The sequence below is a fragment of the Ziziphus jujuba genome, chromosome 7 (genome assembly GCF_031755915.1).
Source record: "Ziziphus jujuba cultivar Dongzao chromosome 7, ASM3175591v1".
Classification (NCBI taxonomy): domain Eukaryota; kingdom Viridiplantae; phylum Streptophyta; class Magnoliopsida; order Rosales; family Rhamnaceae; genus Ziziphus; species Ziziphus jujuba.
The window spans coordinates 16,199,464-16,217,584 of NC_083385.1; the positions used below are offsets into that span (position 1 = coordinate 16,199,464).

At 33.6% G+C, this 18,121-nt stretch overlaps 1 protein-coding gene across 1 annotated transcript; it reads left to right on the forward strand.

Moving 5' to 3' along the window:
• The first annotated feature begins 2,144 nt into the window (after nucleotides 1-2,144).
• Nucleotides 2,145-4,771, forward strand: LOC132804519 (vacuolar protein sorting-associated protein 24 homolog 1-like). The gene is made up of 6 exons (XM_060819084.1): nucleotides 2,145-2,271; nucleotides 2,471-2,547; nucleotides 3,043-3,145; nucleotides 3,953-4,074; nucleotides 4,345-4,539; nucleotides 4,629-4,771. The coding sequence occupies exons 1-6, from the start codon at nucleotides 2,160-2,162 to the stop codon at nucleotides 4,707-4,709; spliced, it is 690 nt and encodes a 229-aa protein (XP_060675067.1). The 5' UTR covers nucleotides 2,145-2,159; the 3' UTR covers nucleotides 4,710-4,771.
• Nucleotides 4,772-18,121: the final 13,350 nt, after the last annotated feature.

Consider the following 18,121-nt stretch of genomic DNA (forward strand, 5'->3'; position numbering starts at 1 on the left):
AATGAAAAAAAAAAATTAAACCAAAGATTTAGAAGGAAAATTTAGCAAAATTAACCTTACTGTAAAACCCATTGCTTGTCAGTTTAGAGTGCAAATGAAGAAACTATACTGTAACCTACACTCTTATTCAACATTAAGAGAATAGGTATGTTATAAGTTGTTTATTTTTAAAAACTGCAGACTTTCTGTTTTTTATTTTTCTTTTAAGCTTGAAATCATATAGAATTTATCAAGACATGCGTATGAAGGAATCGAGATCCTTTGCTTGTTTTTATTATATAGTTATGTTTGTTTGTCTTTTTTTAACAATTGATTAAAATAATAATTATATGTAATTCTATAAAAAGAGAAAATTATATATTATCTCCATTAGATTTACAAAAACAACTAGGATTGATAATCAAGCATATAAATAAATATTTAAAAAATACAGTAAATTCTAATTTGAAATATAGTCTTTTTGTTAGCTTTTGACCCTTCTCAAGATAATTATCTTTTTACAATTATCTTAGCCTTTAAAATGGTCATTTTGTATTCTTAAAATGAGGCTTAAAGATTGCATTAACTCTTGGATTTAAAAGTACAATTTTACCAATTACCATTTCACAGACAGCAAGGATTTCCATTTACAATCTCAATATTAAAATTTCTCTACTATCCCTTAAAAAAAATTAAAAAAAAAAAACAAAAAGAAGAAGAAAAAGAAAAAACGCTCAACCGAGCTCATTGGCAAACTTATTCATACAAGTTTTAAATTTAAAAAAAGTTAGTAAAATTTTCATTTTTGAAGTATGAATAGTCCTGAATTTTAAAATTGATCTTAACAATTTTGTTTCAGGATCCAATATGCAATCTCATAAAAATCCCTTAAACTTGGAACCTTTTGATGAAGCAATCAAGTTTTACAAATTTATAGTGGGTATTTGTTCCATGTACCAACATTTTGTTAAAACTTTTTAACTTTCTATTTTTTACTTACTATTGAAGTTCTATGACTGAGATAATGCATCCAATGTATTGGCAAATGAGACACTCCCATTTTGAGAAATTGCATATCCACGCCCAAATATGTCTATTTCCAATCACTTAACCATCACATCTACATATATGGGAACTGTGGTTCAAATCTTTAAAATATTTAGTATTGTCTCGAAAGGTCCTGTATCATAATGCAGGTTCCGGCCTAATGGCTATAATTAATACACCAAAAGGCATATTTTTTATTCATCCAAAAAAAAAAAAAAAAAAAAAAGTTCATATCCAATTCCTTTTAGACAAAAGGAATCGTTATCAAACCCTATTTTTCTGGGGTCCGCACATTTTCTGCCAAGAGGAGTGAGGCCCACATTAAATTTAATAGGCCCAGCATGTTTTACACTAAAATTTATTTTTCTTTTTATGGAAAATTTATAGTTTGCCCTCTAAAAAAAAGAAAAAGATATAAAATTTCCAAATCATGTGAAGTAAAAAGTATAAATTTGCTTTCAATTTGACTTTTGGGTGGTAGTTTGGAGGTCCTAATGCCCCAAATCGAAAAGAAGAATATAAACAAACCAACAATTCCAATCCAATGAGAAAAACACCCAGCTGAAGTCGTACTATAGCTTTTGGAGCATCTACAATTATTTGGTAGGAAGTGAAAAATCAAAAAAGAGCCACTATTTATTTTTCAATTTTAAATAAACTTTTTATGCATTCCTAATCATATTAAAATAGTTTATTTTAAGTGGTTAAATGTGTGTATAAATTCGAAATAGTCTTGCAAATAGAAAGGGTTTTTTCGATAAATAGCCATCTTACAATTCCATTTTAGAAAAATAGCAAATTTTTTTATTTTTTTAAAAACTAACCAATATTTTACCCGTTTGGACTAAAGTACCTTTAAGGTGGCTATTTATGGGAAAAACCCTAGAGAAAAACTTTGTGTCCTTGTTCTTGCTTCAAAACGAAAGCCTCCAATGGAAAGCTATAAGAAAAAGTTGACTACTTTTTGACGAATTTATCAAATTTCTTAGGAGTGAACCTTTTTTTTTTTTTTTTGGGTTAAATCTTTTATCCTTTGTAGGGGAAGAGAGCAAAGGCTTGGATTGCTCACGATCTGAGAGCAATCCTTTTTTAGCCCTTGTCTCTCCCTAACAGGGAATAAATTTGAAAAAGATATGGAGAAGGTGATGAACATTTTGAAGCCAAAGCCAAACCCACAGCAACAATTGAGAGATTGGCAGCGTAGACTCCGCCAAGAGTGCCGCAATATTGAACGTCAAATTCAAGGTTATATTTTTTTTTTCGACTAACACCCAATTCCCTTTTTTTTTTTGGGTGTTTTTTTGGCGTCAAATTTTTATTTTTTATTTTTTATTTATTTTCTTTTTAGGATAATTTGATTATTAGATTCACAAAGGCATAAATTTAGCTCTATGGGCTTCTGGGTATTGTTAAATTCAGGTTCTTTTGTAATGGGTTATTTCAGATATACAAAGAGAAGAGAAAAGTGTGCAGAAAGCCATTAGAGAAGCTGCCAAGAGGAATGACATGGTCTCTGCTAAGGTACTTGCTTATGAACCTGGTTTTACACCATTTTTTTTTTTTACTGAATAATATCTATTGAATTCCAATAATTGTTCTGATCACTTTATCGAATTCCCATGCTTGCTTTCCACCTATAGTTCCATAAAAATATATCTTTTGCTTAAATTCAATTGAGTTGATGGTGGACAGTAGAATTTTTGGCTATTTTTGTTTTTGATTACTCTATAGAAATTAAATTTGTACCTAATTCATGCATGGAAGAGCTATCAACACTCGCTACAAATATGTACATTTTATAGCAAATCATGGGTTTTTGCAACTTGGTTTAAACATGGAAAATGAGGTTTTATATTACATTAAAGGACGATTATCCTAGTTTCATTGGTTTTAATTTAGCTGTGCTGTCGTTTGGCCTACTGGCTATTGTACTTAAAAAATTTTTGCTGGTTGCACCGTAGTTTTCCTCCCTCCCTTCTTTGTTATGAATTGTCTTCGTTGCGTATCTATTTTCAGGCACTTGCAAAAGAAATTGTCAGATCAAGAAAAATAGTGACCCGTCTTTATGAAAATAAGGCACAACTCAATTCAATATCAATGCACCTTGGGGAAAGTGTTGGTACGAAGTTCTTAATTATTTTATCACCGATGGAACTTCTATTTATAAATTATTATCCACTCATCTCTGATTTCTGTTATTGCTTGTCTATGAATTTAAGTAGTGTAGTTGCATCTCTGCCTAAATGGATTATGTTCAGAATTCTATTTTAATTTGATAGAAATTTGTTTTGATAACCAAGAGACTAATGATAGGATCATATCCAAGGTTAAAAATTTCTATAGCCTTAGTTTGATTTTAAAAGAAAATATTTTTGTCGTATTACTTGGATAGAGAGTGCATGATGGATGAAGTGAGTCGGTGAGTTGAACAACAACTTAGATTCCTCATGCAAAGAATAATCTTTTAAGACAATCTCGAGACTAGTCACATGTTCCTGTACAAAGATGACAGTCTTCATTTTGAAAATATAAGATTAACTTTCCTTTATAATCTAATCCATTCCATAGAATTACCATATTTCCGACATAGACATGAGATAGATGGTTGAGAAGATAAGATGGTTAATTTTATCACATGTTGAATTTTCATAACAAATGAACTGGGGAATTGAATCAGACAGTACTGACTATGATATTTTTATGTTGACCCATTATGAAAATTTGTTCTTTTACTTTCAAGTCTAGGCTATTGCAATGTAAGGTGCAAAAGGAACCAGTGTAATGATGTTTCTTGCATTAGGGATAAATTATCTTTATAACAGTGGTTAGTAATCTATTTTATGAACTGCTGGTAATGCTTATTGTCTGCTTGTTTTACCTCTTTTAAATTTCCTTTCTTTTAAAAAAAAAATTGGTGAATCTACAGCTATTGCCCGTACTGTGGGGCATTTATCTAAGAGTGCAGATGTTATGAAGCTTGTCAATAATCTCATGAAAGCTCCAGAGGTGGCTACTACAATGCAAGAGTTCAACAAAGAAATGACCAAGGTATGCCTGTTGCTAACTTTTACTTTATAGAGTGTAAAAATATACCTTTTTCGGTGGATAAAGTGTAGTTTTTCAGGTTATAACTGCCTTTTGTTGAGCATTTTTTTTAGCAGTGTTTTCTTTGATTAAAAAAGAATTAGCTAAGATTAATATCCAACCGAAGTTTTTACTTTCAATTTCCTATTCTTAGGTTTATTCAGCCTCTCATTTTTGTGTTCTCATATTCTATTAATCCAATTGAGTTGTCCGCTGAAGAAACTGATTTTGTAGGCAGGGGTGATTGAGGAGATTGTAAATGATGCTGTTGACTCAGCACTAGACTCTGAGGATATGGAAGAGGAGATAGAAGAAGAGGTTGATAAGGTTTTGACTGCCATTGCTGGTGAGACTGCCGCAGAGCTTCCTGAAGCTATCAGGAAGGAGATAATAAAACAACCTGCTCAGACATCAGAAAATGGACAGGAGGTATGTTGACCTGACTGTCGTGTAATATGAAAAGCTTTTACTTTCTGGCATTGAAGAAGCGTAACATGTTTAATTTTATATTTATATAGGAGGAAGCAATACCCGAGGGTGTTGATGATGAGGAAGAATTGGAAGAAATAAGAGCTCGACTGGCCAAAGTACGGTCATAAGTCAGAGATCAAGCCTACCATAACGTTATGGGAGAAGTTAGGCAGTGCGTTTGCATGTGGCCTCTTGAACAGATTGAGATTGCGGTGCCTCTGGCCTAATTATCACTAACAAAGAGAACTTCGAGGAAGCACCCACTGTGTCATGACCCGTCCAGAATTCCTTCCCCGGAACCCTAGACAGCCCTGATCCCAGGGAAACCCTACCGAACCTTCCAACGGAAAATCCGGCAGAGCCTCCCCTAAGGGATTTACTTACCACAAAATTCCCTGCACTGAAAACACACTTCTTAAATTATCCCCTTATTCCTCCCACAGTACTACAAATCGATTCCACAAATTGCAGCACTTAAAAAAATAAATACAGTAATCCAGTGCAAAATAAATACAACAAGAGTGAAAGAAATATTACAACTGCAATAAAAGAATAACAAGGTACTGCACGAACAAATACAGCGAGGAAGATCAAGTCCGCTCCAAGTGAACACCGACAACCTGGTACCTAGAGGAACGGAATTTAAGAGTGTGAGATGCTAATCATCTCAGTGAGCGACCCTACTACTCTACACTATAATACCACGGTAATAGGTATATAAATAATAATTATTTGGAAATAATATTCTCTCAAAACCCTTACAATTCTCTCAGTTGGAAAGGTTCCCCTTTTTAAAACATTTTCACAAAACCCTTATTCATATTCCCCAAAAACCAAGACATCAAATGAGTATCCGAACAGTAATAAATAAATTTTAATTCCAATACAGCTTTAAAACATTTTATTTTTTTAAAACACAGTTCCAAAAATCAGTTGATGCACCCACTATATACCAGTGGCGCCAACAGTACCCAGCGTCCCAAGGTACCGCCAGACAGGAGGTTATAGAAAGAAACCGACATACGGTCGCGTGGCGTCCCACTGCGCCGCTGCTAACCTGGTGTCCCGGCCAAAGGGGGGTGGCCACCCTCTCCGATGGCATTCACAGGACACCCTCGTAATATCACCTGCGCGCTACTCACACCCACCTGCGCGCTAATCATATCCGTGTGCACAATATCCATATCACATATACCATATCACATAATCAGAACACCAGTACGTGCACGGTGCATCTAAAAATCATAAAATCCACAATTTAAATTATAAAACAAATTTCACATTTTTCATAAACATAGCGGGCATAATCCATCCGCTTGAACCGGGAATTTTCCCACAATTTCTTTGTAATCAATGCCATAAATTCCATGATTTTCAAATCCACCAACTTTCAAATCCATCAATTCAAATATCCACATTTTCCCAATAGCATAAATAATGCTCAAAATATCATAATCAAATCTCATAATATTTCATGGGCATATTTTATAAAAATTGAAATCACCAACATAACCAAATATTTTCCTTGAAATATTTGAAATTCAAATCGTGCCCAATTTACCATTAAAACCACACCAATTTCAAAATCCTCAAAACCATAAAATAATTCCACATGGCATAAATTGGTGAAATGCACATTTTCTTAAATCCGATAAATTCACAATAATTTCCACAATAAATCAAATACATATTTGGCACATAAAAATTAAATTTCAAATATTTAATTCACACATAATATATTCATCAATTAAATTCCCCAAAATTAATTTGAAGGTGGGTCACTCACCTGGAGCACGCAATTAACCCATGATCCACTACGGGATCAATTCTACGACTCACCGGTGATCCGAATCGAAGCTCGAGTGATGCTAATCACAGATCCGGTCTTAATTTTCGATGATCGTACCCGACGGGGTTTGAATTTCGTCGGGAAGCTTTCCGGGTTTCGGCTCCGCAATTCTCCCAAACCGTCGCGAATTGGCGGAAACGGAAGTCGGATTTGGGTTCAGGAGGTCGAACACTGCAGACTGGAGCTGGCCGGAATTTTCGGGTACTCGCCAGAACAGTATTTTCCGGCGGGCCGCCACGGTCACGGGCAACGGTCACCGGAACAGTATTTTCCGGCGTGGCCGTTGGCTGTGAAATTTTGCAGATTTGTAGATCGTGAGGAGAGCAATCCAACGGGACCGACGGTGAGCAAAACGGAGGTCGGACGGCGGAGAAATCACCGTTTGAAGATTTCCGACCCCTCGCCGGAAAACGCTCCGATCCCGGCGCGTCGGTGGTCCGATGGCCGTGATTTTTGGTGGGTAGGCCGGACTTGAGGAGAGGATCAAGGCTGTCAGGCGCGTGTGGCCGGAAAATGGCCGGAACAGTGCCGATTCGCGGTGGCCGGCGGTGGAGGGGGAAAAATCGCCGCCAAACTTCGGACGTCCGATCCGGGCGCGTCCGGCGGCCGTTCGCCGTGAAATTTGGAGGTTTTGCCGGAAATGAGGTGGGCAATCTGGCTGGCTGGTGCGTGTACAGTAACTAGGCCGGAAAACGTGAAAATGGCCGGCGGCCGGTGACTCTCTCTCCTCTCTCTTTCTCTCTCCTCTCTCTCTTTCTCTCTCTTCTCTCTCTTTCTCTCTCTTCCCCGAGTGTTTTAACAAATAAAAACCCTGCATGATACTGTTCATGCCACGTGGACCAATCAGAAGCTGACATGTGGCATTTCACTGTTCACCGACCCAAAAACATTAAAATAATACGGTATCCGGTAAACTTCAAACGTCCATAACTTTTTAACCGGATGTCCGTTTTGAGCGTGCCGCTAGTCTGTGAACTCGTATCGACGAGCACTTCACAACCATGCATGAGTCAAAGCTCAATTCCCCATAAACAAAAAGTCAACTCCGGCACCCCTTGGACAGTTTGGACCGCAACTTGTTTCATCCATAACTTTCAAACCGTAGCTCCGTTTTCGACGTGCTACCAGTCTACGAACTCGTGGCATCGTGCACTTTGCCACGGTACCCTAGTCAACTCAAAATTCTCACCGAGTCAAAAAGTCAACTTTTGACCCCCTTCGGTCAACGGTCAACCTCGGTCAACGTGCACGGATTCCGGTGCGATTTGGGACGGGGTGTTACACACTGTATATTAGAAAGCAATGTTTTTGTGAAGTTGTGAGTTAGATGGTTATTTGTGTAACATTGAAGTGTGGAATGTATCTTTTGTCTATACCTGATTTATAATTACCATGGTGGAAATTTATGTTGCTCTTGAAGCATTGTAACTTTCATAATCTCATCAACATCAATAAAAAAACGAATTTCATGAAACTGCTCATGAGAATTTTAGATTTTGTGAATGAAATGAACGGCCCTAATCTTTGTGTACTTTGACCTTGCTTGTTAAGGGCAGATCATCCCTATTTGTATGCAGAAAATCTAACAATGTGTACTTGGATCTTGATAATAGAGCTTTGGCATTAAGGATTGGGCTGGATTAAACCAGAAACTCCTGATCAGTTCTATATCCCAAATGAGCCTGGAGAGCCGATGCATATGCTTTGAACATCTTATTCACAATCTTGGAATATTATCACAGGGATTCATGGATTGTTGCCATCATTTTCATATGCTTTACAGGTGTTTGATCCATTAGGTTCTAACTGGATTTGAGATCTAACTCCATTTAATTATTTGAAAGATCCCATACAGAGGGCTTTACAGAGCCATTAAGATATGATACTATGAGCTTGCAAATAGCAATGCTCACATGACAATGACTTTCTTGGAAATAATGCTTCCTCAAAGGAAACCTTACAACTAGAAGGTTAAAAGGCATACTAGGCCAATTGTGGACTGCAATAGATTACCTTCTATCAAGTATCAAGCATTAGTTTAAGAGTTGTTTATTATACAGTAATAAGAATATTTCTTTACACAACCAAATATTTGTTCAATTTTCATTAACAATTTTAAATTGTCTGAAGTTATATTTCCGTATAACTTAACTTGCTTGTTCGAAGTCATATTTCTGAATAAGTTAAGGATGTTTGCCTACAGACTGTTGAATATGCTATTTTTAGTACTTTGCATCCGAATACATCTAAAACATTTAGTCGTATAGTACTGAGTGTATCTGAAACGAAAAATTATAATGGTGGCTTATAATGTTCATTTAACAAAGATAACAATGTGGTATTGATGTAAGGATAAGTAATTAACCTTATAGGAAATGTGCCATGTTTATTTATTAGAATTCTGTTATGCACAAACGCCTTAAGAGCTCAATTGCAAATTTTAAAAAATTTTCCGCTTGTCGGAAATATTTTCTATAGGCGGAAAAATTTTCCTACTGGAGGAAAAATGGAGGAAAAACGTTCCTCCAGTCGGAAATCCCATATGAAGAAAAATTGAAGCCTCTTGATAAATTTCCGCCAGGTGGAAAAATTTTCCTCCAAGCGGAAATAGTTTTCCTCCTGTTGGAAAACATTTCCTCCAAGCGGAAATCGTTGAATAATTTTTACTCCTATTAGAAACTAATTTCCTCCACTTGGAAAATCAATTTCTAATAGATTATATAAGTTAATAGTAGGGTAAAAAAAATTGGGAGTGGAGACAAATATTATATAAGATGAAGATGGAATTAACAAAAAATGTAGTGACATTTAAAATCAATAACCATTTTAAATAAAAAAAAAATTGATATATGTTTGTTTTTATTTTCAAAATCATTTGGACATTTCATAAAATGATATGTAAACTAAAGATTGAAAATCAATTCCAGAAAGCCTCTTTTCATTTAGGATTAAATTCAAAAAAAAAAAAAACGATTGCTAATAAATCTTCCACCGTGGAGTAGAAAATATTATATCCAATATATGAAATAATTATCAAAACATATTAAACCATAACACTAAATTAAAACTTTCTAATTCGAAGCATAAGACAATGGATTCGTACATCTCTGCCTATAATGTCCAACACCACCGCATCGGCTACATCTACGTCCAATAACATCTTCACCTTCGGATGGTATGCGTTGCATCCTTGGTCTACCGGCTCGCCTACGCGTCCATCTTGGTGGAAGAACAATGCGACTTGCCACATCATCCGGGACATGCCACTGTTTTTCATCTAACAAAGGATAAATGGACTCAGCATAAGCTGCACGATATGCATCTGCGGTGTAGTAATGAGAACACATGCCATAAGGAGTAATTTTTCGGTCTCTGCAAACGACAATACAATGATCACAAGGATATTGATCAAGATCGAAGACTTTGCATGAGCATGTTTTTGATTGGAGATTAACTGTACCCCTCAAACTCCCACCTTCCACAAGAAATTCATGCATATTAATGCCTTTCACACGTAGTCCGATGGACTCCAAATTTCGTAGTTTGAGTTGCTCTTCCATATGGTCAGTCACAGGCTTTGTCAATTTTGCACCTGCAGTACGTCGCTCATAAAACCACCTTTGCAGTAAATCCCGTATGTGCTCTATTAATGCTACTATTGGCATCTCTCTAGCATCTAGCAGAATGCCAATCAAGCTTTCTGCAATATTGGTGGTCATGATAGTGTACCTTCTACATGGACAAAGAGAACGTGCCCACCTTGTAGGGTCACATGATCGAATGTACTGGGCAGCCCTACTGTTTTTTGCCTCAATTTGCCCCATATAAAACTCAAAATCTTCAACCAAATATGCACTAGCTGCAAGCATGAAACATTGTATTATTGATTCATCTTTCGCATGTCCATTTGCTTTAATATTTCTGCTTATATGGTATGTGCACAACGCATGGTATGCATTGGGAAAAACTTTGCATAATGCCCTTTCAATAGCGGGGTCTATCACTCACAAACATCAAATCTGGAAAATCTCCGATGGCATCCTTCAGGTTTTGGAAAAACCATGTATATGCTTGCTCGTTCTCTCCATCTCCAATGCCGAAAGCCAAAGGATATATTTGCTTATTGCCATCCATGCCCGATGCAATATACATGTACCCTTTGTATTTTCCTTTCAATGTAGTTGCATCAACAGCCAATACGGGTCTTATGTGGGATTTAAATCCCCTAATGCTTGCTCCAATCGCCATAAAGAAATATACAAAATTGTTATTATCGTCTGTTTTGATACGTGTAACAGTCCCAAGGTTCTTCGACACTAACTCATAACAGTAGGCAGGTAACTTAGCAAAATTCTCCTCTGGAGATCCCCTAACACTGTTAAGTGCATACTCTTTACCTCTCCATGCTTTATTGTAGCTTATATTCACCCCATATTTCTGCAAAAAATCATGTTGAATTTCTTTGGGTTTGTAAATACGTGCAATACCTTCATATTTAGATTTGATACATTGCCCGATAACCCGGCTACTGGCTTGCTTGTGTTCTCGATGCACGATATCTAACGAGCAACTGTGTACATTATCAAAAATTCTCACAACAAATATTTCTCCATTTTTAAATGTGGTTGCACGTAGTCACCATTTACAAGTATTTTCCAAGCATACAACCTCATACCATTGTGTAGTTGACCGTGTCACCTTGAACTCCTTATTTTCTCGCATGCAATAGATACTCAGTTTATTCTGTAGGTCACGTTTGTTGCGAAATAATTGTCCAACTACTATGCTCTCACAGCCAGTGAACTTTGACGAAAATATGGCCATAGAACTACTTCTGTTGTTCGGTGATATGTGGTCACTTGTAGCACGATGAACCCTAACATCATCAACTCCTTCATTGTTCATTTTAGGATGCATATCATTATCATTGTCTGGCAACTCATGATCAAAATCTACATCATTATGACCAACATCATCCCCTGCTGCATTGTAATTCTCATCATGATCAATATGATGCAACTGCTCATACTCCTCGTCGTTAGGAAACCGTTCAGCATAGTCACCTCCAACATCAACTCCTTCGTGAATGTTAAATGATGTCCAGGCCCCACGAACATCAACTTGATCTCTAAACTGAGTTTCTTGAACCATAATTTCCTGAGATGTAGCCTGAATTGGTTCAGTACCGAAAGCTTGTGGTAGATGACCGCCAATTGGAGGACAAGAAAAAGAATGAAGATTACTCCCACTATCCGAAGCAAATGCTGTTTGATGAACATTTCTACATACATGTTCAACTTTTGAAATCACCTCAACATACAATGGAGGCTGCATCATTGTCATCCCTCCATTCCTCACTTCTTGAAGAAAGCATTTCACATCCCTATCACATCGTATTTCTGTAGGATCCAACTTTTCTGCACATCGTCCATATATCCATTTTAGCTTTAGCAAATATTCATTTCGATCTATCTCAATAGAATTGAAAATCTCATCCTCTAACTCTGATTTTGTGCATCTCTTGCCGACAGAAACCATTACATTTTTACCATTTCGATATTCCCAATCACCACTATCATTTTGTACCAATGTTCCATTGTATAAAACCGCAATTACAATGTCATCATCTTCCATTTTACTACAAAATTAAATGAATAACGTTAAACTAAATCAATAAATATATAAAATTTTGAATAATATTAAACAAACATATTAACTGTATTAAAAAAGTTGATTCTGTTTTTTTTTTTGGGCCAAATATAGCTTTTTCCTACTGGCGGAAAAATGGCGGAAAACTGGAGGAAAAACTGGCGGAAAATTGGCGGAAATTTGGCGGAAATTTGCGAAAACTGACAAACTGGAGGAAATTGGCGGAAATTCATCTTTTTCGCCAAATTTCCTCCGTTTTTACTGTTTTTCGCGATTTTTCAGTTTTACACAAAATTTCTCTCATTTTCAAACCATATGCCACCTAAGTATCTTTAAAATCACATATAACATCTCATAAATCAATTTCTTGCATACCCATATCAAATAAAAAGCTTAAAAAACCCTAAACTAATAAAACTTACAAGAAAAAAGAGAAAGAGAAAAAACAAAAAAAACACATATTTCCTTACTTTCATCTAATAAGAAAAAAGATAAAATTTTTACCTGATTTTAGTTTGAGATATGAGAAAATACAAAAAAAATGAGAGTGAGAGGCGATGAGATGCAAAGAGTTTAGAGAAACCCCACGAATAGTTTTGTAGAAACTCCACCCCCACGAACGGCTGTGTAGAGGAAGAAAGGAAAGGGTGTAAAAAAAATCTTTTTGTGTAATTTTCAATTTTATCAAGGGTATTTTTATCCCAAGGTGGCTAGTTTTTAAAAAATAAAAAAAAATTTGCTATTTTTCTAAAATGGAGTTGTAAGGTGGCTATTTATGGGAAAAACCCAAATAGAAATTCACAGTGGAGCCTCTAGTCTTGTCATGAGCCCAACCTGAGCACCTTGGAAGCCCAATTATTTGGACCGAGTAGCACTATGGCCCAAATTATATTAAAATAAATAAATAAGAGTATTGGTGGAAATATATACATGAAAATAATTTGTGAACTAGAAATCAAATAATATCTTGATCAATTTCCTTTTTACGAGCATGTCAATAATGACCCTCTACCATTCAAATAAAAAACCTTTATTTTCAAGTCTTGGAGCAAAAGATGAGAATCAAATCAGCATAAGAAGAATCCAACAACTAAAAATCTTTTTACAAACGTATAAATTCCAATCTACGGCCCATTTTCTAAACCTTTTTTTTTTTTTTGAAATTGCCCATTTTCTAAACTTAATGATAAAAGTTAATAATGATTAAGTAATTGGTTTACTCTTAATTATGAGCTATATTAAGGATGAGGGAATTAAAACTCAGATCACTATGTGACAAAATATTGGCTTTTTATAGTTATATTATATATAAATACAGATGTCTATGATAGCATATGCAGGCAGATCATATATTAAAACACTTAAAAACTAAGCAAATGAATGTTACTATTAAGAACTTGTCGCTTTCTAGCTAATCTCTCTGATCTTATTTTCTCCTTATTCTGGTATATATATATATATATATATAGATATATAATTATTATATTCTCTAGATGCAAAGAATCCGTGAATATGATCAGCATTACTTCGTCAAATTTCAACGGTTAGCTTCCCAATCATATCCAAAGCCCACAATATTAATTATTCCAACTCTTCATAATGTGTGCATTCTCTGTATCCATCCAACTTGACATTGCAATTATTAATTTTAGAGGTCTACTTAATTCTTGTCTATAGTCTTTTCCATAACAAATATATATATATATAAAAGGCCAACCAAACCACCAATTTTATTTTTTTTTTCAGTAAATTCAACTTTAAATGAAAAGGAAAGATGTCTCGAATTCATGATCAGATTGGATAGATGTGAGTGGTATATCCATATATTGGCAATGTGCATATATTGTTTTCTCAAACAAAAATTTGTAAGTTTGAATTCCCTACTTTGGATAAATAAATAAATAACAAAATAAAAACAACATAGTTATTGGTAAGACATATTTATTATTATTATATTTTATTTTTTTATTATTTTTTGTTTTTAAGGAAAGCGCGCATACTTTAATTAATATATATACCGGTAGCTGAATTTGGAAGATTCTTTTGAATTAATAATTGATGACAATATTCTTTTATGCATTCTAGCAAGTAATATTTTCTTAAAAAGACCATACTTCTTTCCCCACTTTCATCTAAAAAAATAAAAGAAAAAGGAAAATTGGCAAAGCTATCCTATAGACGCAGTTAATTATTTTTCCTGTTTTAAGTTTCATGCATCTGACACGCACAGCTAGATAAAATTGATCACATGTTTTTCTTTTTAATTTAGATTTACAGTATATTTTGTCCTTTTCCAAGGCTATTCTGTGACTCACCACTTTCATTATAAGTCTGTGACAATTGGTGCTTCATTTACAGCTCATGTCAATGTGATATATATATATATATATATATATAGATAGATAGATAGATAGATAGATAGATACTGAGGAAGGAATTTCTATGTATAAAAAACAAAGATTTGGATTAAATAATGGACTAATAAATTCGACCTTAAAAACTCCTGAATATTACTCAATTGTCCTTCATCTATTGAGCTAGGCTGCATCCACTTAAAATATTGCAAATGTTAATTGAATCAGCTATATGTACTTCTTATTCATAGAATTATTCAATGGTTAAATCATCAATAATACATCTTAATACCCTTAATTCTATTAAATTTGAATGAAATCACATTTAATTTAAAATATATTAAAACAAAGCTATATGTATTTCTATTTTTCCTCCAAAAAAAGAAAAAGTTTTAGAACAAAATTCACATGTATTTCTATTTTACATATGTAATTATAAGAAATTAAGGAGTGGGAGGAAAAATGGTCTGACATGTCAGAATAGATCATCAGAACAGAGAGGTGATATATAAATAGAGGTGTAAGCTTCGGTAAGAATTGACTGGATGCTCACCACAAATTTACCCTATTATTTTACATCCTAATTAATTTCATGGACCCTGCATGCCGATATATTATTTGAAGATCTTATCTAAATTAAATCATGTCATTATGTATACCATTAAATTGAAGTGAAAAACTTAATAATGAGATTTCTTTCAGCAACAGAAATAACAATAATGAGATTTGAAACTGTAAAACTTAATAACTAGATTTCTTCCAGCAACAGAAATAATAATAATAATGAGATTCGCAACCGTCATTTCTGCAACTACACAATTTGATGGTACACATGCATTTCTTTATTTGATTGATTGTGTAACTGAATCATATGCTATTTAATCTGATACACAAGATGTATTTTTCCTATTATAATCTACGGAGTTCCTTTTCATTGATGTTCAGAGAATACACAAACTTCTCTATTATTAGTTGGATTTGGCTCTTCTGTTTCTTTTCGTTTAATTTTATTCTATTTTTTTATCATATTAGTCCATTTTAAATATTAATAAAAAATTTAAGTTTAAAAAAATAAAAATAACTACTTGATGTGAAATTGATGAACGATGTGAAATTGTATCCATCTGAAAGGAGAAAAAAGACACATAAAAAATAACAAGAAAAGATCTAACTCTAAGCTATTCAAAGCTGTATTCTTATAATATAGTATTTAATTACCAAAACTTATAGTAAAAGAAACGTGTACGCAAACCCTACAATAACGTTGCATCATCAATATGACCTTGATACTTTGATATTATTTTTGAGCAAAAATATTAGAGATATCAAAGTTTTTATCAAAAAATATATAAGATGATATAATAACTTTTAATTGATTTATTTTTTTTTAGTTTTCTTATTCAATTAAAGATTCACTTTTCCATAATTAAATTTTACGAATATATTAACTATTAATATTTTAATACATATTATTTTACAAATAAATTTGATAAATATTTTAATATTTGTAACATTACTGTATTTTTTTAGGTATTTACCTATGCTTTTCTTTTGATCCTAACCATTTTTTTAAAAATCATTTCATCCAATAGCTACAATAGATGACAACTCATTTAATTGCACATAGTTATATACATGGTCACTAAAACCCAGCTCATATGCAACACATGTGAATTTTTTTTAACTTAATTTAATTTTTTGCTTTCTTTTATCTAAGTATGGTACTCCCTAACCAATAGAATTTCCATTAAATAAAACACAAAAAGAAAGAAAGAAAGGAAGGAAGAAAGGGAGAGAGAAAGAAACAAACAAACAAACAGAGAAAATCGGCAGAAAGCTTGGGTGAAGATTGAAGCTAACCGATACTCATCTTCAAGTGAAAAAAATACTTTTTAATTTCATCAATAAATTTTTATTTTTAATTCTATTGTTATAATTATTATTATTAGTGTTTTTTCCACAAAACCTTAAGCTGTCTTGTAGCCTAGTAGATCCAAGAGAAAAACACGGAAACTCAATTATCCAACAAGTAGGTCTAGAAGGCAAAACAAATGCAAACCCATCAACAAAAAAAAGAAAACGCATTAAAACTTCAAATCTTGGTTCCATTGGCTTCTCTCTGTTTTCTTCTCTTTCCTGTGAAAATTCTATTGTTTTTTATAGATTACAACTTAGACCCAAAAAAAAAAAAATTTATATGTGTTGCACATGAATTGAGTTTTAATGATCATATATAATAAGTTGTCATTTATTGTAGCTATTTGATGAAGTATTTTTAAAAGAGTAACTGAGATAAAAAATTTAAAAAAAAAAAGAGTAAAGGATGTAGGTCCTAATTTTTTAACGATAATAGGCTGATTATAAGAATTTATTGTCCAAAAAAACTGATACACACACATTATAATAGGATATGTGGCACTCTCTAAACAAAATAATATATGTCAATGTAAAGTGCAGCTTTAAAGATATGGAAATGAAGGGGGATTCGGTAGTACGTGTGTGAATGCATGGGATTAATCAATGGAAAAGTTAGCCAAAAAGAGAAATGGCTTTCACTTCCAAATCCAGCCTTTGAATTTCTTATGCACTAGAAAACGTAACAACAAAGCTGATGATGCCTCTTTCTCTGAAAGTGTAGGAAGATAAAAAATAATAAATTTAAAAAAATAAAAATAAAAAGATAAACAAGGGATTGCAAACTTCGATGCACTTTTTGTGGGGGTGATTTTGTTTGTAGCTACATTGGCACATTATTCTATTCTATAAAACACACACCCTGCTGGTACATGACGTTCTCATAGTGGCATAATTGTCGGAATATCATGACCACTACTCCATTTTCATTTTCATTTTCATTTTCAAGTTTTATTATTTAATTCCCACCGTAGAGAGAGGGTTCAATTTTCATTATTAATTCCCACCGGAGAGAGAGAGAGAGAGAAAGAAAATGAAATATTTTGTCGTACCCGACACGAATATGCTTTAATCTCTCTCTCTCTCTCTCTCTCTCACACATAAACACATGGCCGTACTCGCTCATGCATGCATAGTATGTTTGAGCCTATGTTTTGAACTCCCAACAGATCATTTTGATTGAGACGCAATAAAGCAATCATGTCCAAACATACCATACGTTTAAAATCGTCAATTATTATTTGAACTCCCCCTTTCCATCTGGTCCTGTTCGAATTTTGCCGACGTAGAGTTAAAACTGTTATAAGATTGTCGATTTAAAGTAAAATGATGTTATAGATATGAAATTGATTGTCGATTTAAAGTAAAATGATGTTATAGATATGAAATTGTTTATCATTTATAATTATTAATTGATATGTCATTTGATTTGATAAATGATATTATAATATTGTTTAAAAAATTTGTTCTGAATTTCTGTTATTATTTTAATATTCATTCTTACATATTTAATTTATATTAATTTTCATTCAATAAAATAAATAATAATTTTATCTTACCGTCCCAATTTGTAAATAACTTGGTACTCTGCGTGTGTGCGTGTGTGTGTTTTATTTTATTATATTTTTTTCCTTGGAGAAAATTACAAGGTGTTAAGAATAACATACAAACCAGTAATTAATTAAACACATAGAGTTGATATAGCTACACAAACCGTCAAAGACGTTGCTTCTTTTATAACCTAAAGAAATGGATGTAATTTAATAACAAAAAG

Excerpts from the sequence above, each read along its gene's own strand:
- LOC132804519 (XM_060819084.1), top strand. The coding sequence starts at position 2,160 with ATGGAGAAGGTGATGAACATTTTGAAGCCAAAGCCAAACCCACAGCAA. Across the intron at positions 2,548-3,042 it reads ATGACATGGTCTCTGCTAAG|GCACTTGCAAAAGAAATTGT; the intron begins GTACTTGCTTAT and ends ATCTATTTTCAG. Across the intron at positions 4,075-4,344 it reads TCAACAAAGAAATGACCAAG|GCAGGGGTGATTGAGGAGAT; the intron begins GTATGCCTGTTG and ends CTGATTTTGTAG.